This window comes from Haemaphysalis longicornis, unplaced genomic scaffold (assembly GCF_048455015.1).
Source record: "Haemaphysalis longicornis isolate Haplotype H1 unplaced genomic scaffold, Haemaphysalis longicornis Haplotype H1 scaffold_5, whole genome shotgun sequence".
NCBI classification, from domain to species: Eukaryota; Metazoa; Arthropoda; class Arachnida; order Ixodida; family Ixodidae; genus Haemaphysalis; species Haemaphysalis longicornis.
The window spans coordinates 181,267,882-181,290,657 of NW_027526385.1; the positions used below are offsets into that span (position 1 = coordinate 181,267,882).

The 22,776-nt window shown below is 44.9% G+C and overlaps 1 protein-coding gene across 1 annotated transcript in view; it reads left to right on the forward strand.

Annotated features, from left to right (window-relative positions):
* Positions 1 to 14,013, forward strand: part of LOC144138853 (cytochrome b-c1 complex subunit 2, mitochondrial-like) — a 34,364-nt gene extending 20,351 nt beyond the window's left edge. The window contains exons 9-13 of the mRNA XM_077671347.1: positions 1,044 to 1,246; positions 6,893 to 6,973; positions 8,724 to 8,797; positions 12,572 to 12,725; positions 13,812 to 14,013. Of these exons, the coding sequence (XP_077527473.1) occupies positions 1,044 to 1,246; positions 6,893 to 6,973; positions 8,724 to 8,797; positions 12,572 to 12,725; positions 13,812 to 13,898 (599 nt within the window). The 3' untranslated portion in view covers positions 13,899 to 14,013. The remainder of the gene's footprint in view (positions 1 to 1,043; positions 1,247 to 6,892; positions 6,974 to 8,723; positions 8,798 to 12,571; positions 12,726 to 13,811) is intronic.
* The last annotated feature ends 8,763 nt before the right edge of the window (positions 14,014 to 22,776 follow it).

A 22,776-nucleotide genomic window follows, 5' to 3' on the forward strand; every position in this document is an offset into this window, starting at 1 on the left:
AACGCTGTGCACCAAGTTCTTGATTTTTGCAGGCCCACCAACTTAACGGGCCTGACGGCTGTGCCACTCCGAGAAGCCACTTGAGAATTACTCTGTCTGTCTAAAACATGCATCCAAGCATGCTTGTTTGTGTTCTCACACAAAATCCTTAGCACTGCAGCGGTAAAAAAAACAAAAAAAAAAGTTAGTCCTCCTGAAAAGCAGCACACGGTGCTCTGGAGCGCTTATTTTACGCGAGCGCCAGGCTATCTTGAAGGAGATAACGCGATGTGGCGTGGTGCATTTGGCAAAATATCCCCGCCGCACGTTGTGCAGACCTTACCGCAGTTGTCAGATATTAGGCGCGTTTTGTTTATAAAATACAGCGCGAAGTCAAAAAAGGAACTTCCCTGGCAGCACTGTCAAAGCCTGAGGCTGTCGAATGGATGAGTCTTTATCAGAACTAAAATCTGAAGGATCCACATCGTTGCTGGAGTCATCACTGCCGCTGAGGTAAAACAAATCAGCAGCAGCAGTGGCCAAAGTCCCTGAAATCGCTGTGCGCTTTTGCAGAGCGGGCAGTAAAACAGGACGCCATTTTCGCTGAACTCTCCACTACCTTAGGTTCAAATTTTCACTCGTGACGCCGTCTACCGACATGAAAGGTAAACAAATGGCAACGAAAGTGAAAAAGGGTTTTTAATGAATGCGCCAGATGGCGTCGCTGTCCGAATAGCGCCATTTTTAGTTTTTGCGGGAGGTTTGAAAATTATCGTTCACCCTTGAACGATAATTTTGAACGGCGCGGTCGGGAAAGAGTTAATGTCTCCATTGTTTTGATTAACCCAGTGCCCTCCACTATGACACGCCTCATGTAGCTTTGGTGCTTTAAACCCCACAATCATTCATTCATTCATTCATTCATTTAGTTGTTTGTTAGAAGTTTGCAACGGAAGAGGTATCATTGTGATGGGGACGGGGAGTGTTTCTAATGAACCAAATCTGTATTTTGCCTTCGTAATCCTCTTGAGGCTATAACGGAAACGATCGTGGGCTTCTCGCAGGAGAGGTGCGCATCGAGTCCCCCGGCGAGTTCGTGGATGCGGCGGTGGTGGTGGAAGGGGCGGGTGTCCAGAACACCAAGGAGTGCGTGGCCCTGGGTGTGTTTGCGCACATTCTTGGCACGGGACCCCGGCTGCCCTACAGCGAGAGCCAGGCCACCAAGCTGGGAGAGGCCGCCTCCAAGGCCACCCAGAACCCCTTTGCCGTGAGTGCCGGGAGGGAAAGGCCGGGGATGTCAGAAATCGCTGATTCGACAAGGGGATTGCTTGCTTCCACAACGTCTTGGAAGCTGTTTTTTTTTTTCTCGTGGTAGGGAAGCGGGCATTGGAAGGTATTGGGGAGGAATGTAGGCAATTAATTCTTTGTCGATTCTTTGAGCACATCATTTTTGTCCTTGTTTATCCACCGCTGACAAGCTACTTTAAATGGGCCGTGAGGACAAAAGACAGCTTTGCTCTACTCGAAAGAACTAGCCTTCCCTCGGTAACTCACTCAGCTGCATTCCAACCACGGAAAACCTTTTCTAAACCAAGAAATGCAAGAAGTATTGACGAAATTTTAGATTTTGCACTGTCGTGGCGTATTACGACCAGGAGTGACGTAATATTGGCCAGCGCTGAAAGCGTGGCAGGGGCGAGACAGCTGCACATGTTGCGCAGTTCTGATACGGATCAGTTTGCCTGCGCCCTCCAGAAGCGTGAAAATTGCAAAAATGGCACCAAACTGCTCCAAAACAGTCATAAAAAATGATTTTGGCGTGCACGTCTGTTTGAGGGTGGGGGGAAATGCCAACGGCGTAACTCTCGAGCACGCCCAACATGACACTGGTTTTAGCGGTTTGATTAATTGATCAATTAGTCAAAAAAAAAAAAAAAGTTCTAACGATAGTTTTTCTCTGAACTCACAATGGCGAGTTGCACGTTATATTCTGTGCTTTACTGAAGTTTTCTAATCGAAAACTATTGCAATGTGCCGTAGAAACATGTATGTCAGCTGAGGCGACAAACTAATTTTGCAAGTTGACGAAAAAAATGGCAATTTTTGAGCGACGCATCTCCGGAACGTGGTGTAAGAAGTAGTTCTTACACCGTGCTCCGGAACAGCACCACTGGGCGCCGCCATCTTGGTATGGAGAATGTAAAACATGGCGCCGGGTGGAGTGGCTGATCGTAGTTCAGGCTCTTGGTGCGTTTCACTGATCTCTACCATGGCTTAGATTAAACGGGTGGCTGGGTTTTTATTTAGTCGGATGATCCGTTTCAGAGAATTGCGTGGCTCGAAAGACTGAGTTTAACGAAAACAACGTGGCGCCCATGACTTCGCCGTAGTTCGTCCTTGTTTGAGGTGCACGGAGTAAAATTCTGGACTCATTGCGGTGTTATATAACGCCGAGTTATTGCTGCGTTTGACAGCGAGCTTGCAAGCGGAGAGAATGGTACGACCAACACGACAGAAGTTGTGGCACAGGCTACATCGCTGCGAAATGTCCAAGCAGCGTCCGATTGCGGGACTTTTTAAGTGAAATTTATTGTCAAAAGTGAGGTGTACGGTAAACATACCAGTGTTACTCGAATTGATTGATTGATTGATTATGAAGTTTAGTGCGCCGAAGATACTACACCAGGGTTATGAGGCGCCGCTGTAGTGGAGGGCTCCAGATTAACTTTTACCACCCGGGAATCTTTGAGGTGCGCCGAAATCTCGAACACACGAGCGTCTTTGCTTTTCGCCTCCATCAGGAAATGCGGCCGCCGGACGCACTTGAATTACAATCGTGGTGAACGTGCCCCTTGGGAATTGAAATGGGAGGGGGCTGTTGGGTGGCACGGCCGTCACCTTGCTTTTCACAACTTTTGCCGTGACTCTACACTCGCGCATACAGCGCAGCTTGGTAATACAAAAATAACAATTTCAGTATTCAAATGATAATAAAAATGCCTTACGGTTGCTCAGTTTTTCAGTTATATTTCCATAGGCATTCTATGCTATCTATGATTAGAGCCTCAGAATTTAAAAAGTTTGTAAAGAAATAGTGCAGTTCGTGCCTTGTGTTACTCTGGTAGAAAGAAAACTTTTTCTGAATGCTGTGGCAGTGTTATGTACTGTATTTTCAAAAGCGAATTAAAAGTGCACTTGTCCCCCAACTTGCCAAAAATTTTATTTTTTAGGCTCCTAAGGTGACATAATAAATGTTGTTAGCTGGTCCAAATCAAGGTTCTTCTGCTCCAAAATCGAGATTTCGCTGTTCCAAAAACTGCTCCCAAATCTGTTGTATGCCATTTCACCCCTGGCGCAGTTATCAGTGGATTAACTGCGTGCTAGTGTTCAAGTGGTATGGTACAATGGAAGTAGGAGCCCCACAGCAATCACCCAGTTGTGTTTCTTTTCTTGGCGGCAGCCACCAATTGCACAAGCAGGGTTGTGTAACGTCGAATAGAAATCGTTGAAAAGTGGTTGGGCAGTTGCCTCTGCTCCATCTGCTCTCTGTAAAATCTCCCTTGCGTGTTTGCCGTGTCTAGCGTCCTGTCCGAACGGAACGATATCCAGTGGTAAAGTTCCGTCCAGACGGAACGCGAAGAGAATAGTGTCGAGTTCCGTCCAGACGGAATGGCAACTGTCACTAAAGTTCTGTCCAGAGGAAACACAACTCGCGTTGAGAGCAGTCTTTTTTTATTTTTACCCAACCGGCCAAACCGCTTCCGCTCACTGACTAGCCTGAGTCGCCGTTAATTAACCACTGGTAATAATTACAGTAGATCGGGCGTAACTAGCGATGGCTACGTCGGCCTTGGCTCTGTTGAGTAAAAAATTTAGACCGACTGCTATAGGGGGCGCAAAGTTAGCTGTTACAAAACGCTGGCACAACCACGCAAAAAAAAAATTAAAGCATGTCCGGGGGGAATCTAACCCGGTACGATAGCGCCATTATCCGAGGCGCAACCCCTACACCAAATATGAAAACTGAGCATGGCGTCTAATCAGCGGGTTTTACTTTCGTCTGGAGGGAACTGTACATGTACAAATTTCACGCCGGCTCCGTCTGGATGGAATGCTAAGTTCTCAGTTGTACAGTTGAACCTCGTTATAAGAGTCTGGGATGTAAGAGACAAATGGGTATAAGAGGCACTATTCACTCACATGGTTGGCTGCCCTATCTTTCCCATTATATAAACCTCTTTTATAACAGGCATCGGATGTAGAAGACAGTTGGTTATAAGGGACAAGTCATCCTTGAAGTTTAATCAATAATCTCGCTTGTAACAGACATTTTAACTTCAGATGCAGTGCCACCAGTCACTAGCTGCAGTTGCTTCCTTTGTGGAAACACAGGTGCACGACAGACGCCTGCAGTCGCAATTTATTATAACTTTAGCAAACACACAGTGGTTCAGGCAGCTATGAAATGACGATGAGAAGCCCTGCCAATTGAAATGGAACTTGCAGAAGTGGTTCAAGCTTGAAGCTTACTGCCATCAATTGGATAAAGCGCGATCGCACATGCGGGCTCTCCCACTCGCGTAGCTCCCAATCAAGAAGCATCGCAGATGTTCAGTCCTGCAAGCGTAATGAATAGCCTGAGCACACAGCAGAAGAAGCTGTGCGCTCTGGCTATTCATCAGGCGTGTGCACTCAACATCTACGATTCATCTTCCACAAACAAGGAAAAAAAAAAAAGCTCGTAGAATCGGTTGTAAAAAACAGTGTAAATACAGTCATGAAGCAAACAAAGATTCAGAGCTGTTTCATAAATACTGGGGGCCAAACATAAATTAGAATGAATCTTTCGAAACATGCTGTAGCGTTCTTTTGAGCTTATTTTAGTCATACGATGCCAACATTGAACTAGGATCTGATTAGTAAGTGAAAACATGGTTTCCTGCTTATAAGAGACATCTCATATAAGAGACAGAAACTGCTCCCCGGTACGTGTCTCTTATAAAGGGGTTCAACTGTATTCTGTCTGGACAGAAGGATAACCCGCAGCGCTCCGTTTTGTCTGGACGGAACTTTAGCACTTGTGTATCATTCCATCTGGATGGAACGCTAGCCACAGCCTTGAAGTTTGCAAAAAAAGTGGCGTCACTGTTATTGGGAGGGACGCAGCAGTGTTTTCAATAAAACCAAACTTGCATTTCGTCTTCACAGTCCCTTTAAATTTCTTTGTTTTCGTTTCTCGAAAGCGCTCTAGAATGAGAGGTGGGTGGGTGAGTACTGCTTGGAAAAGCAACTTTCATCTGAGAGAGTGACCCGCCGCTATGGCTCAGTGGCTAAGGCGTTGCGCTGCTAAGCACGAGGTCGCGGGTTCGATTCCCGGCCGCGGCGGCCGCTTTTCTGATGGAGGCGAAAAGCAAAAACGCCCGTGTGTACGAGATTTCGGCGCACGTTAAAGATCCCCAGGTGGTCAAAATTAATCCGGAGCCCTCCACTACGGCGCGCCTCATCGCCTGCGTTGCGTCGGCGCGTTAAACCCTGCAATCAATCAAATCAAATCATCTGAGAGAGTGAATTTCGCCTTGTCGGGGATCCTTTATTGAAATCGTAACGTCGAAACCAGGCGAGTGACTGGCTCTCGTCTTCTCTTGTTTTTGTGCTAAGTTTTTAGCGGAAACTTTCATTCTTGCATCTTTGAAACGAAATTTGTCGGTGCAAAAATTCACCTAAATAATTCGTGCTGTCACTTTGCTTTCACCTTGTCTTGCTGCCATTAAAAGGGCTGTTCAGGATATGAGTTTTTTCTGACAAGCTTTGCATCTCTTTTTCTTGCTTCTCAGTTCGAATTTTTCTCACTAATTGTTATTTTATGTGCTTAGAATTCCTTAGTGCTCTTGCTTCCCTTTTTCTTAAAGGGGCAGACTGTTCTTAGAGCTACTCTTTTATTTACCTATCAATTTTAATGAAACTGCCCAGCATTATGGAGTTTTTGTGGTGGTTTCAAATCTGCAATTAGATGTTTTGTAACTTGATTATTTCTTGAGATAATTAGTGATTAATTGGCATTATTTTGGGTCACAATTACAAAATAACCACACCTTACAGAATGGCAATTACCACATGGCGAGGCAGACAAATGACTAAAGAATACAACGTTGGAAGAACTTTGTCGATTTAGCTGTTTTTTTTTATCGTTTTACAGCACACTGAACTTCACTCCGCCCACACTCAACCAGAAATGGCTCACAGGTGGTGTCAGTTGAACACAATAATAAGTTCTAAAAACCTCCACTTGAAAAATTTTTTTCCGACGTTGTATTCTCCACACATTTAGGTATCGGAAGCGAAAAAATTACCTAGTCGTTCCTGCTATGGGTGCCGAGATATCCGTCGGCAAATCCGGCCGTCCCATGTGTAGAGAAAACGGCTCCGGTGCAACCCCATGCAAGTACGTAAAAGAACCAGGTTGGAGAGGAGTTAGAAGTACAGGCAGAGAGATCGGCTGCACTTACAGATGACATAGCTACACTCTCGCATCTACTGACAGTGGTAAGTAGGAACGGCACATCGAAGGAAGCGAAAAATAGCCTCTCTCACAGCAGAGCGTGCTTGCTGTAAGCGACTGTGTGAAGCCTCAAGGGGCACCGACGGGCTTGGTCGGTTGGCGGTGGTAAGGGCGGACCTGCTGTACAAAGTACATGCGCGCATTTTTTTCTTTCCAAAGTATTCGTTGTCCAGTGAGATTGTTATCAGTTTGTTTTGAAGTCAGTGGCCCCCAATTGCGGCCGCAGCTGCTCTTTCGTCGTGGACGCCCGCTCTAAGCGAGGACTTGTGAGGTTGGGGCAGTTCAAAAAAGTCGTTGGCTCATGGCGGTAGTGTGAAATACCGTTACCGACATCCAGTGCCCTCTTGTGCACAGGCGACAGCACTGAACATCAACTACAGCGACACCGGCCTGTTTGGTGTTGCCCTGGCTGGACACCCTGATGACATGGACAAGGTGGGTGGATTTCCAGTCTCTTATTTGGCGTTTTGTGACAGCTTCAGTGCAGCTTCGTGTTTATTTTTTTAGGCAATAGTTTTTTTCACGTTCTGCGAAAAGGCACCGATGTTGCCAAGAAAATGGTCACCGTTGTAAAGAGTACTGTAACTGCACAATTGTAATACGCGTTGTGTTTTTTTTTTTTTTTGCTAAAATTAGCCTTCAAATTTGTGTGCGCGCTGCAATCAGGCTCAAAGCCGAAATTGGCTTTAAAGCCAAATGAACATTAACTCTTCCCAAAATCTAATTTTAAATCTGCGTGAAAGAATCAGCGTAAGGTAATTTTTTTCTAATTATTCTAGTTAAACTTATTTGCGCACTGTAATTGGAGGCGCGTTACAATTGTGCCAATAGGGTAATTGGAAAACACATGCGTGATCTGGTGGGATTTGAACCCAGCCCTGCACAATGACAACCCAATGCTCTACCAACTTTGCTATCCTAACATGTGTGATTCATAAAACGTGCGTTGTGGTTGTAACTTGCTTATAGGCCCAGAATAGGGAGCTTTGAGGGGTTAATGGGCCGCTTCACAAAATTCACTTAACTATGAATCAGAAATGGAATAGTTGTACGGTAGCGTGTGCCGTGGGACACCCGAGCGTGATGATAATGAATGGAACAGGTGCGCACCGTTGGGCAGAACCCTATATCTAAGGGGGCTGTGGCCTCTGGCAGCCTGCTTTCTTTCATTTTTCGCGCGGTAATATGTAGAAATGAAAGCAAACAAAGAGTCTGCAACACAATGAAGCAGAAAAGAAGCCAGCTGAACTCATTCATGCCAAAAGAAAAAGAAACAAAAGTGATGGAAAAAACGTAAGTGCGAGGTAGCGATAGAGAGGTTGTTAATAAATGTCGCCAAGCTTGCACCTTCAAGGCATGCAAGTGGACTTAAAGGGGGAACACTGCTCTTAAAGCAGCTTCCTTTAATTTTTAAGTAAACTCTGTGTCACTTTGCAGTGTTGCTGCCTTTTTTTTCATTGATTTAAAATATGGCGCCATTTTGAATCAGTCAATCCCATGCTGCCAAGATAATTAGGGATAACCAGCCATTTTTGGAGGAAGAATAGACAAAACAGTGTTAGCCATAAAACTATAACCTTTGTATTTTTCAATACTATTAACCCTGGTGAGTGCAGTGAGAGAATCGGGTTTTTGATGCACTGCTTGGAACTAATTTTACAGCTCATTAAACTTTGGTGGCACCAGTGGCAAGGAACCATTTCGAATGCCCACTTCAAACACCAAAGTTTAATGAGCTGTAAAATTAGTTCCAAGCAGTGCATCAAAAACCCGATTCTCTCACTGCACTCACCAGGGTTAATAGTATTGAAAAATACAAAGGTTACAGTTTTATGGCTAACACTGTTTTGTCTATTCTTCCTCCAAAAATGGCTGGTTATCCCTAATTATCTTGGCAGCATGGGATTGACTGATTCAAAATGGCGCCATATTTTAAATCAATGAAAAAAAAGGCAGCAACACTGCAAAGTGACACAGAGTTTACTTAAAAATTAAAATAAATTGTTTTAAGAGCTATGTCCCTCCTTAAAAGTGCCCCTTAGAAATGTTTCACCTGGCAAGAAAAATTTCCCATCTTGTACATTGACCAGAAACATTTTCCCGCCTCCTGCAGTGTGCGACATTTCCCACACGATTTGGCAACACTGTGTCACACTTTGACCTGTTCTTGCGTCTCTTCTTGCAGCTGACCAAGGCAGTGATGGGCCAGGTTCGGTCGGTGGCGCAAAAGGTGGCTGACAAGGATGTACAGGAGGCCAAGTGAGTCTCCTTTGGAAACCCCTCCACTTTTTTTTCTGGAGTGTTTTTCTTTTTTTTTGGACAAGCGGTGTGTTTGTATTTCTTTGAAGTTGAAAACCTAAAGTACCTCACTCTGCAAAAAAATGGCACCATCTCCACTTCATGGATGATGACGAGGGTGCGGAGTACGGGGACTCGAAATAGCATCCAAGTTGCGCCCCGAGTGGCATCCGATTTGCGCCCCGACCGTTATTTCATTTGAGCCGTGAGTTGCATCTTGATTATTCCCTAAATGAAACTGCAACTCACGGCTCAAATGGAATTTCGCTTGATTTTCACTTGATGGTGGTGTGCGTACGGATGGACGCGGATGACCATTGGGAGGTCCTAAGGTACTCCGCACCATTACAGGCGAGGGAGTGAGCCGTTTGACTCTCGGGACCCGGCACTAACTCACGGTCGTAGCCCAGTGGGTAAGACGGCTGACACCAACTGTCTGGTCTACCAGACACACGCTCGAATCCTGCCGGTGCCTGTATGACTTTTGGCGATTGTAAATGCTATGCGCATGGACGCGGATGTACATTGTGCGGTACATTGTGCAGTACTCCGCACTTACAAAACGGGCATTGTTGTGATTGTTGTCCAGTATTGAAGATGGCTTCAAGCGGAAGCTTGGGCGAGTTGGTAATTCGTCATGGTGGTAAAAAATGCGAACTAAAAACGGGAACAAGAGAAGAAAACGCTTTCTGTCATCTTTGTTTTCTTCTCTTGTTCCCGTCGTTAGTGTTTTCCGCCACCTTGATGAAAATGGCTGCCGCCATAAAGAGTAAAAACGGCATTTTAGTTCGATGGTAATTGAACTTGGTTCTGCATAGCAGGAGCGGACTGTGTTACCACCATGCTACATTAGCATATTGGCAGCAAGGAGCTTCGAACGGACGATTGTTCCAGCAGCAGAACAAGAAATAGCCTATTAAAATTAGCCTTAGTTAGCCTTAGCAAGAATTAGCCTTAGGAACAAGAATTAGTGTTAGCGGAACACGGATTAATCCAATATGGCAGCACCGACACAATATTGGTGACAGGGTGACGCATAGTAGAACGGGTGCACACCAGCCACAAAGAACGTGTCACTACTATGCTTGCAGAAGTAATTTGCGCCAAAAGATAATGATGCGAAAGCGGAGGGAAAGAGACTCAAATACAGTGTAGCTATAAAAAGTCTTTGATAAGTATCTTTAAGTTTTCACCTTTAAAGCACGTAAGCTGACTTTCGAAATGCTATTTTTGCATTAACATGGATATACAGTCTACGCCCGTTACAACGGACCCTCTGAATCCGGAAAAAAACGTCCGCTGTAGCCGAAGTATGGAGTATCCGGGGGGGGGGGGGGGGCTATGAGCCCTACAGTGGGTACTTTGACCGATATTGCATGCATAGTACATACACTTTGTTCTTTCTACACGCCTGCAGCACCTCTGCACAGTGTTCGCGCAAGGGCAAAGAATCGCGTAAACACCGTTTCCAAAGCTTAGAACCGGCACTCGGAAAAGGCCTAGCCATTGCGGTCAAGCGTGTAAAGACGCAAGATGAGCTGAGCAAATAATGCAAGAATATAACTAGGCGCAATTATAAACCAGCTATAAAACATCAGTCGTGCCCATCAGCATTAGCTAGGCTCTTTTAAATCCCCTCATGACGAGGCAGGTTTTCCCGAAACCGTTCGTCAAACAAATCGGATCGCTGCCTGACGTTCCCTCAAGGCAGATTCCACATTTTTAGCGATTTTATTCTGGTCATTGAAACAGATGTAATGAAATAATCTGATGACGGTCAGCTGTAAAATCGAAAGTTAGACCATGCGCACGGTTACCGGCAGATTGCACACAATGGATGGGGAACAACCCCTACTTGAGGCATTTCTTACCTTTTTCACCGAACGGAACGGGAACGATGCATGCGTGGGAATAATAAAAGTCGAACTTCACTGAACCCGAGTTTACATAAAAAAACTGACGATGGCAGACTCGCCTCCGAGTGCACCACTTCGAGTATTCGATTGCCCTGTTTTCAATCTCACCGGAATCGCGTTTATCGGCAGCGGCCTTGTTCTTGACGGTACAGCGGACACTGTGCTTAGACAGGCCTGTACTTCTGGCGATGTCAGCCTGTTTTTCCTCGTGTTCAACAGCGTTAATTACGCTTAATTTATCCGACAGTGAAATCAGCTACCCTGCCGCTCATGCCGCTGGTCGCACAAAAAAAAAAGCCACTGGCTTGGCTTGGCTGCACCAACGACCCGGCTGCCAGCAATGTTGCCAGACATAATAGTTTTCTTGCCAAAATAAACGAAAAAGCACACCGGGCGCCGGCCCCGCGGAAGTCCGCTATAAACGTTCAGTCGAAACAATTTTCGCCTAAAATTTAGTCTGTTGTAGCCGATAGTCTGCTCTAGCCGGGTCCGTTGTGAGCGGAGTGGACTCCATTTAAAATGCATGGGTACCAGACAAACCAACAGAAATGGTCTGTTGTAACCGAAAGTCCGTTGTTGCCGGATCCGCTGTAACGAGCATAGACTGTATCGTCAGCCCGTAAGAAAGCTTGAGCCGTCGGTGTTTGAGCGTAGACAAAATTGGCAATGCAGGTTGGAACTGGAAGCTCCGGCCTCTTGATTTGTTAGTGGTTGAGGTGTGTCAACGGCCAATTTTTTTCTAATAGGAATCAAATGAGAATATTTGAATTTGTGTATCAAATTGAATGTTGGGATAATGAAGGACACATTCAGCCAATAGGAAACCTTTATTTGACAATCGTCAAATGTAAAGTTATATCAAAAACAATTAAAGGAGCCATGAAGAGAAAATACAACTTCGTTTAATTTGAAAGAACTAGGATTCAGTATCTCACTCAGTTCAATTACAGCCACGAAAGATGTTTTATAACGAAAAAAAAGGAAGATGTATTTTAAAACTTTCAAATTTGGCGCCACAGTGACGTTTTATGAGCAGGAATGACGTCATACGGGCCAACAATAAAAGACAATTTTCAGTGCGTTAACTGCACGTTAGCATTCAAGTGATGCGGTCAAGTGGAACTAGAGGACCCATTACAGACGTACAGTCATGTGTCGTCGCGACAGGTCAGTTAGGCGGCGGCCAATCGCACAAACAAGGTTCCGTGACGTCATAGAAAAGTTGCGGGAAATTGGCTAGGGGGTCGCGACTGCTTCACACGTTTTCTTTAATATCTCCGTTATTTGTTCGAAGATTGCGATGATATTGGTATCATTGTTATCGGGACTACGCAGTCTTTCTAATAAACCCAACTTGTATTTTGTCTTCATGGCTCCTTTAAAGTCAACCAATGCATAAGCACAAAAGCTGTGGCTCTACAAAAATATCAAACTCGAGGACCCTGTTCTTAAAAATTTTTGGTTCGGACCCAAAAATGTGGAACACCATGCTTAAAATTGGCTAGCATGTGAAAATCACAAATCTTGATGAAGGGAAGACATCACAGAAAACACGTCCCATTGCATATCAATACTGACTTATGGGGCTAGAAGTTTCTTGTGAACCAAAACAAACTGCTCCATGTAGCCAGGCAAAAGCTATTCCCTTTTAGTTGGAATAGTTTTTAAAGTCACAAGAAACACCTTTCTTCAGAGCCCTGAATTGGCTGGTATTGCGAGTTACTCTAAGCATTCACTCAGTGGGTAGGAAAGGTAGCCAGAAAGGTGAACGTCAAGGTCAGTGTGTCATTGCGCTCGCATTTCTTTGTTGTCCCTGCAGGCAGAGGCTGAAGGCGGCGCTGCTGTACGGTCGGGAGAACCAGACGGACGTGGCGGTGGAGATGGGCGTGCACCAGTCACGCTCCGGGCAGCCCTGGCGCCACGATGACCTCGTGCAAGCCATCGACGCTGTCACCACCCAAGATGTCGCTACGGTCAGTGCCAAAAGAATGCCCGTACCACATGCCGTCTCCATTAATGTGGCAGAATGGAAAGTTTTGCACGATGGAAAATGTGGGTAGTTGGTTTCGATCTGTAGCAAAAAAAGAAAAAGCACAGGAAAAGATGACATGAAAGAGCAGAAAATAAACAGGATGAAGCCCAGTTTTTTAAAACAGGCCCAGAAAAAGACCACAGTGAAAGCTTGGTAATTCCAACTTCAATAATAAGAAATTATGGATAATTCAAACTGTACAATTTGGTTCCACCAAGCCCCCATAGAAACCTATGTATAAAAAAGCTTGTTAGTTCGGACATGGGTGCGTTCCTCCTGGGATGATTTGCACTACATGGCACTGCACCTGCGGCTTGCCGCCTGACAAACGGCCAGGGAAATGCACCTGCTGCCTGCACGGGAGGCTGTGTCACTTACAAAAGGGAGGAAGGAGATAAGATCGGGTAAATGCAATCTTAAAGGCCCATGCGTACTTTATGGGCGCCTTGTTTTTTTGTGGACTGCATCAATGAACGGGAATGCCCTGGTGTGTGTGGTGTGCTGGCAGAGTTCTCAAGTCGGAAGCACAGAGCCTGTTTCTGCTGGTGACGATGAGAAGGCAGAGGACGTAGTGCCACTGTGGTTGTCCACAAAGGCCGGTTGGAGTGCCGATGCTCTTTTGTTTACTTTTGAAGAAGGCAAAGAGAAGGGCTTCCACTGCATTCGCTCCTTGGAGCAGAAAGCGCTGGCTGTCACCCTCAAGAACATAGGGCAGACTGCAATCACAGACTTTTTTGAGCGTCAGATTGTTGGAATAGCTTACTGCTTCCGCCATCACAGGGTAAGGTTGTTATTCTTCGTGTTCATTAGTGCAAACTTTAATTTGAATTGAGGTGACTTCCCCTTGTAGTTCGAGTTAACGAGTCTATACTGTACGAAAGACTACTCTACTTTTATTTCATTGTATGAAAGAAGTGCACAAAGTACAGGCACGGAATATAAGTCCTGTATAGGTGCACATCATCTGCTTGGATACTTTTTGCAGTAACTACCGACTTATCGTCTGTTCTTTCGTTCCGCCCACCAGGTGGCTGCTCGTGTGTCCAAGGCCAAGCCAGCGATGGCCGCCATTGGACGCCTGCACAAGACCCCGCACTTGGATGAACTCCTCTAGAGCACTGGCCTTTGGTAGTCTCGGATTGTTAGTGGCTGCGTCCCTGTGCTATCCAAGCCAAGCCAAGAGAGTGCTTGTAGCGAGGATGTGTGAATAAACCATCTTGTGGCCCACAGTTCGCTTCCGCTGAAACGGAAATTTTGGCAATGTGTTGGTGTTCATCATTCCTTTCAGACTATGGGGAAACTGGGTAATAAAGGAGATAACGATATGACGTATGAGCTTACTTCAAACTGAGCTCTTATTTCTGATCAAAGGTCCGAGATGTGGCCCCCATTTTTAGGACTCAATAGGTCCAGTGGGAATCAAAGTAATACCACTGTCACACGCCAGATCTAATGACAATTTAGAGCAAATGTCATTCGCTCCAAATGTCATTAATTCGGTGCTACACGAGAATACCTACTGACATTTGAGGCGAATTACATTTAGCGGCTAAGGCTCATGAGTAGCCTTATGAGTAGCCAAATGAGTAGCCTTGACAGCAGTGGAGTGTCACTAGAGAAGAAAGTTGAGTAATAAACCAAGGAATGCTGTTTCTAAAAACTGTTAGCTTATATTTTCATCTTCATAATAAAGAAAGACAAACATGTACTAGCAGCAAAGAAAATCTCGCCCCAGTGCGCGCGCTACCCTAATACAAATTTTTTTCGGACTTGTCTCGGCTTGTGATGCTTACTAATGTCACCTGGACCAGTTATTTTTTATTTTTAATTAAAAAATAATCCTTTATCTTTAAAAAAAATATGTATGAAAACATTCTAGAGCAACTTGAAATATAGTTTTACGGTTTTGTGATCGCACTAATGGTCCCCGCTATCACTATCAAATGACATTTGTTATGCCGTGTAGACCCGTATGGCCAAACCGAATATCATTACCAGCTAATGTCATTCACTTTGAATGGCATTAGATTTGTCATGTGACAGGGGTCTAAGATGAACCATCACATGGAGCTGAAAGTACACTAGGATTACGTACATTGGTGTGGGAAGAATTAGCTTTGTGAAAGATGTTACATATTTCCTGTATGTTGAGATTTTTTCGGGGTATTTGCATGTTAGTGTTTTAATAGTGTGTAGGCATTCTTGCTTTTCAGGTCAACCACTTGTCCAGTGTGATTCCTAACTCTATTTGTCTTTTGTCATTGTCCTGAAGGTACCGTTCACTGTAACATTCAGAACAGTTTTGCTTAGTATACTTTGTGTACTATCGGAATCAGCACAGTCCTTTTTAAATCTTTGAAACGCCAAATTTCTGAAACCACATTGTTGCTGGAGGCAGAATGTAGTCCGCTAGGGTTATACAAAATCTAAAAAAGTAGACTTACCCTCAGGCTGCAAGCGGTGCCAACAGTCGTACCCTTTATTCAAATCAAAACTACTTCAAATCAAAACAGTGATGTTGTTCACAAGCTCAAAATTGGATTTATAAAGAATATTGCACATATTTCTGAGTTTGTGTCTAGTTACTGTCTGCATGTGGTGACCCGACCTACATGAAGCTATATAAGATGCAAGCTGGAGCTCTTGTGGGATTTCCTATGTTGGGATTTTGATATATTGTGGATGTCCTGTGTTCACTTGTGAGGACAGTGGGGCAATTTATGTCATGTTCACTGACTAGAGACGCACGCGATTGGTGGGTGGAGGCAATGCCTATTTATTATTCGGCGGCTACACCAATCGCACCCCGCGCTCTTGTGCGCTGCTCAGGAGGCCGCCAAGGAGCGTGCGGCATTGTGCAAAGGCAGGGGGAGGTGCGGTGGCGGTGGAGGGAAACGTAACGTGCGGCTGCAACAACACTCCCTCCGTAGACGGCCGTGCTTCACTGCAGAACGCACAATGACGGAAAGCCAGCTTACGAAGACCAAGCTCTTGCCGATTCCCATAAAGTCGTTCGAAAAACTAGAGTGTGGAAAAACACGACGAGGGAGAACAATGGGACAAGCGCTTCACAGCCCGACTGAAGTCGGCGTCTAAAACGCTGTCTAAAGTTGGCTTCACCTCGGAACGCAAATGGGTTGGTGGGAAGACTGTAAGTTATATCAAAATATGGAGGTCTCCGGACATTCATCGTATTAGACTTTCTCGCTTACACTGAAAATTGTTAAGCGATGCTAGGTGTGTCGCCGCCGACAACCTCCTGGATTTTAGCTAGCCATGAACTGCGCCGCAAAAGCTCTGTGTTGCCAGGATGCCGAACACCAAGAAAAGCTATCCAGCCAAGCTTCCTGGCGGCCCTTACGAGCGTTGGTGACAGCAGCAGCAAGTCGCCACTGTTATCATCGACAACATCAAACACAAATGAATTATACTGTTGCCTCGTTTACAGTGACGCTTGTACATTGAAGTTGGTTTCGCCTTACAACATGTCTGCATATAAAATTACCATCCCTAACACTACACTCATCTCGTCTAGGCCTGCCCCATTAAGTCTCCACCACCCAGATCCTCTATTCTTGAGCAGTGGGAGTGTACGTTGCAGTTTCCGTTGCAGGCCCTGATCTCTCTGGCGAGGACGGAAGCCGCAGCACGTGCCTTACCGGAATAGGGTGACCACCTGCTGTTCATAGCTTTTCCTCATAGCAAAAAGGCAAAGGGTGCTTTTCGAAGGTGGCGTGGTGCTTATTTAAAGGATAAAAATTTATACATGAAACGAGAAGCGACAACACTTGTGCATACCCGTGCATTTTCCGCACCCTTGTAAAATTGCGCTGTGTCCTTATTGGCGGTGAGCTCGACCACGGGCGGCGCTGCGAATCGCGCCTCCGTGACGTCGGCTTAGGGACTCTCGCATTTGTCGTCTGCTTCACTCGGGCTCGCTCTCCCTGCTGTTTCTTTGCGCTCGGTTGGCGTCTGGTGCTTGTTCGCACCAGATTTTGCGTGTGCGTAACTTTTTATCATAGCAAAACACTTGAAATCGCATACACCAGCTGAAGGCGCTATTTAAAGTATAATTTTTGATACCGCTGCGAAAGAAACATTGCCGGCGCCACCCCAGTTTTTGCGACGCCGGCCCTGTGCGGAGCGCGAAGAGTCGGAGTAAGCGTCAGCTTCAGTGTTCAGAAATCTTTAGAACAAAGGGAGCCGCCAGCTGCTAATAACCGACAACAGCGAAAATGCAAGACCAAAACAAATACCAGGCCTTCGGGGCTGTCGGATTTGCCAGAAGGCATTACGATTCCCGGTAGTCATATGAAAGAAAAAAGTTTTTGCGGCCTCGCCGAACGATCGAAAGTATTATATCTCATCACTTTACGTTGTAATAGCATGAAAGTATGCCGACATGCACTATGGGCCGCAAAACCTTTAGGTTGAGGTACAGATAACCTAGTGTCACTAAATAACCTTATTTAGTGACAGTAAGATAACCCACTGTGTGTTGGTTTTATACTAGGCTTCTAACCAGTATGGAGGTTTATTGAGCAAAACGAGTAACGTCTATGGTAAAGATACAGTAACATTATGTTTGTTCAGACCAGGAGGGAAATTTCGTACATTTCTCACAGCCTTATCTCCCCAATATTCAGATATGCGACATTGGGAAACTTCGCTCAAGAGGAGGAGGAGGCGGAGGGGAAAACCTAATTTACCAGTAAAATCGAACTAATTAGTGGGCCGGGTCCTCAGTCCAGGACAAGAGAGTGAGAGTAATTTTCTTTGATTCATAGAACGCCATCCTGAGTAGACTAGGATTAGTTTCTTTGGAAGGGGTAACAAGAAATAAAGAAATCTTTGGAAATATTCGTCGGTTTCGATTCTTGCAATATATGCACGTATACCATTCATTGCGTTGGTTACCTAGTATATCACACCTTTAACACCGTAATCATGTCATAATTGTTTGGGTTGAAACTCAGCTCGTTATGATAACGATGGTTACGGTAGAAATTCGGAGCTCAAACGCCGCGCGGCCTTTGTCTGGAGCGCGATCGCGGTGGCGTAGCACAAATCTTTTCATTTTATTTGCATGTGAATAAACAACGCACGGAGAGAATAGGCATCTTCTCGCACGCAGCCATAACGAAAGCGAATTTGTGAAGAAGGAAATGTATGCCATACAGCCAGAAAAAAATATCCACACGACCTTTGTGATCCTCCCCAGCATCCCAAAACCTACTAATAAACGTTTGCGACGGTGCGGAAAAAATAATGCGTTGAGCACAGTAAAAAAACAAAAAAAACATCAACCTGATACAAGTAAAAAACGAAAGAAATAGGCAGCCGCTTTATTTCCTGCAATGCAATGCGCGTGTAGGGGCCCTCTGCTTGGCACGTAGCATTAGACTGTTCAGTCTTCATAAGAGCATCCCAAAAATATTCAATTGAAACCTACGAATTTTGAATAATTATCGAGGTGCTCTGAGCGCTGAACCTCGCATATAAGCTAGAAATGACAAGTTGCACACGATCTTCTGACCGTTGCTCAGAAGAAAGTTATTCTCTCTCTCCTCGTGTGTTGCAAACTTGTGGGGGATACAGCTTGAAATTATTCATGTGTCAGAGGCTGGTAAAAATACCTGAATTACTATAAATGCGCTTTTTGATGCACTAAAGCATCAAAGCTGATGATTCGTAGCACAGGTGCTGCTGCCCCTCACAAGCGGAGTGTAGCAGACGACAGCGGAGCGAGTCCCTAAGCTGACGTCAGAGCCAGGGGGCGCCACTCAAACATCTCACCGCCAATAGAAAGAAGAAACAAACAAAAACAATTACACTGCACGAGCCGTGTGCTACAGCGGCCTTTACACCCGCAAGCGCCTGTACATGTGATTGAATTCTTTCCGTACCTTTTCGAAAATAAATACCGTTTTTGGACAGTCGTTGCTTATACTGTGTTACTAATTTTACAGATTATACTACGTTACTGGGGATGCGCAAGAGTATTTCGGGAGGGGGGGGGGGGATTTCGCGGTAAAATTAAGCATTTGTGAGTTTGCGCCTGTTGCTGTGCCATTTCGTGTGTAATTTTCATATATCCCATTTTCAAATGCCGACATGAATCACCTCGTCCAAAAATGTGTTTCACTTAACATAACCAAATGCCTAATATGGTCAGGTGTAAACCTCTTAAGGTGGACTTAAGTTTAAAGAGGGAGGAAAAATCGCGTGATATATATAATGCACGTTGCCCACATGTGTGGAGGGTGTGTGCCGTAACTCGCTGGATCTTTTTTTTATTTTTCCCACAATGCTCGCTTTCAATATAATTCTGAAAAACGCCAGCCATGATTTCTGGACAATCTCGGGCAAAAATGAGGTTAATTAATTTTGAAAATGCCGGCGTCTACTCGTTGAAGTACTGCTTTTTCATCGCTACGAAACACGACGCCGAGCGTACTTTCAATTGCAACTAATACTGACAACCAACGTTTGGCTTTTCGCGTTACATGCATTCTCTTCTCGCTGTGCTTGGAACGTTAGCTGAGCACGCCCCCCCCCCCCCCCCTCCCCCCCAAAAAAGAAAAAAACGAAATGCACAGAACTTTTTTCCCGTGCCTTTTTAGCCAATTAATCCTCAAGAATTAAGTGCTAAGACAAAAGCGATGTTCAGTTTACAACACAAAGTAATTACCGGGAACCAGTTGCGCTGTTTCGTAACGAGAAATAAAAATGAACGTTTTACCTAGAGTGAACAAGAATTTCACTCTAGTTTTACCACGCTTGCAACCAGGGTGTCGAACCGAAAAAAATACCGGTTCGGTTACGGTTCGGGTTCAGGTGAAATAATTTCGTTCCGGTTCAGTTCCGGTTCGACAAAATCACGTACCAAACCGGTTCGCGAACCGGTTCGATGAGTTGAATTATCACTGAAATGAGAAAAAATCACTTCGTAGTTTAAAACTACAGTCAAATCAAAACACAAACAAAAATTCAAAATGCTGCTGTTCCCCAAAGGCAGTGGCGCAGTTGCAAAGCAAACTTTAAACAATCACGATATATTTAGAAAAAAAATTTGCCGCGTATCTGCTTCTTTCGTTGCAAATGTCCACGACGACAGTCTTTATCGACTTTTGCCAAGTAAATGCCTCCCTTCGCTTTCCCGCTCACCTCTCATGTTCCTCTTGCGTCGCGCTCCTCCCAAGGTAAAGACGCCAAAGGTTTGCTTAAATCATTTGAAATTTCCCGCGTCCACTGCTCCAAACCGGGTGTCTCGATGCCAACGCTGCCGTACGGCGAAGACGCGCGTTAATCGAGGCGCCCAACTTCAACATTTATAGAACCGCGTTTCCCTACTCCACGTGCGTTGCAAGCAGAACGTGGAACCTATCTAGTGGAACCTTGCGTAGCTGTTGCCGGTTGATTTCTTAAAATGCCGCAAGAAGCTATAGTGGCGCGGGCGACAGCAGGCGACAGCGAAGTGAATTTTTTTTTTTCTGGAGTTGATGAAGTATTCAATTTCGCCAAAGTCAAGCATGTATGATTTTTTATAGAGGAACACTGCAGACATCACTTCTGTATTAATTTGTCGTCTTATATTTGCGTAATGTCTTGTTCTTCTTCAACAATGTTGGTATGAACATTACACCGGACTTAGACGGGTAGATTTAGCCGTGACTATATAAGGCTATTGCGCAGGCGTTGTTTTACTTTGGCCGGGTGGCTGAATCGAGTCACAGACAGACAGACGGACATACAGACAGACATACAGACAGACCAAAATTTCTGGGTTTAAGTAGCCCAAGAAAGACTATCGTCTTTAAAAGATGAAGCGACGACGATTCACCCCCTACTTGGTGGTTCGTTCAAATGCCACTGCGTGCTTAATACCAATGACGCATATTTTTTTATATTTCTAACAAAACAGAAAAATCCTACAACAGGCGCGTAAATACTACTACTGCTGATTTAGATTATTTGGTCACCCTGAATAATTTGTTGGCTGTCACCTTATCGAATGTGTTAGCCACACTTTTGTTAAAAGTAAGCTTTAGTTAACGCTCAGTCACTGCATTATTGCTCTGACCACTGCAATTCTTTTTTGCGGAATCTTATTGCGGAATCTTATAACAGATTATGCTGTTAAAAAATGAAACGGAAATTTGACGCGCGGAGTATGAGGTGGAACTTTTTTGGTTAGGCGCTCTTTAATTCGCGCACAGCAGTACTCCCCTCCGGAACGAGTAGCAGTAGAAGTAATGTAGCGAGTTGGGCAGTCAGTACAAGTGCACCTTCGAAAAAAGCAGATCTGAAAGAGGCAAAACTGCAGAACAAGCAGAAAAGATGATCGCTGGGCGAATGGGACAGTGTGAGGTACCGGCCGGCCTGCCTTTCTGCACGTGTCATCTGCTTTCTTACCGTTTCTGCTTCCAAGACAAGGTCGAGGGCTGCAGTTTCTTGCCAAGGGATTAAGTGCGCACCTTAATAGTTTTCCCTGACATATCTGTTGTTATTTGTATCTGTAAAAAACGGAACTTGTCCACTGTACTGTCCCCAAAAACTGACCACGGAACTCACTTCCTTCGCATTGATGACACGTTTGGTTGTGAAAGGCAGGGCAAAGAAAAGTATAGAGCAAAATCCACGTTTTGGAGTTTTTTTTTTACATATTCGGTTTTACTTACTTTTTGCTTAATATTTTAAGATTCGCCTTTTCCTTTTTGTTGTTTTCCGTGTAAACACATTAAAAAAAACTGGCACATTTGATGCCCCGTGCTATATCTCTGCTTCGAGGCGCAGCTTATGTTGCAGGCCAGCAGACTTATTTTAACAAGCTGGTGATATTAAACGTGGATCAAAATCCCGATACACCGACGTTCTCGATTTCCATCTACTTCAGAAAAATGGACGTGGGGAAGGGAGATCGAGGCCACTTGTGGTCAGCAGCAAACGGCTTAGCCACTGAGCAGCTCCTGCGGTCACACTTGTCAAGTATTAACAATTTGCAGGTGTCGGAACTTTTAAACAAATTATGAAATGCAAAAGGTTTGCACACATCAGGTGTGTGCTTTCGCTGTTGCGCAGTGGAGCACTCCTGCAGCCTGATTGGTCCTATAAAGCCGCAGCTAGGGAAGGGCAAAGTCGTTTTATATCCCCTGCAAGCTGCCGAGAATGAAATTTCGTTTGGTCAGCTTGCACTATGCTTGCGGTTTTAGCAGCAACAGACCATTGCTACATTGTTTCATAGAGCGTGATAGTGTTCAACTGTCTGGCGTGGAATGTGCGCGAGCGTTTACGAAGTTGATGGTACGTGAAAGAAAATAAGGGCTGAATTTCATTGACTGTGCAATATCAAGAACGGAGGGTCGAACCGTTTAGGCATGAACCGGTAACCATTATTTCTTTTTTTCGGTTCAGTTCCGGTTCGGGTTCAGCGTGCTCAAAAAATAACGGTTCGGGTTCAGTTCCGGCAAAAATACCGGTTCAGTTCCGGTTTTCCGTTCGGTTCGGTTCCGGTTCGACACCCTGCCTGCAACACAGCAACTTCATTTGCCATCTTTGTGGTTCGTAGGCGACATTACGGGAGAATGCAAACGCATCTCGCTGTTCTAGGCCCCTGTTAGATTTTAAAAGGAACGCAAATGATCAACAGTGCAGCCGTAACAGAAAATTTTGTGTTCACTGTACATGTGAGGTCCCAGAAGCTTGGTTTACACACTGTAAATCAGCCTGTCACTTTGCAAGTCTAGCTAAACATGAGATGTTGATTGTATTGCGCGCTTTAGCAATTTAATTCGCAAGTTCACTTGCGATGAACGCCTTAAATAAGCGGTCCGACATCGTTATTCATCAAACCTGTCTTTGGAGTCGCTAAAATTTCATTTAACTAAAGCTGCATGCAAAAGACCTGTTATAACGGTTGCATTTATATCTGTGCGCTGGTTAGAATTCAGTAATTTTATGTTGCCCTTCGAGCACACAAAACATATTGTAAG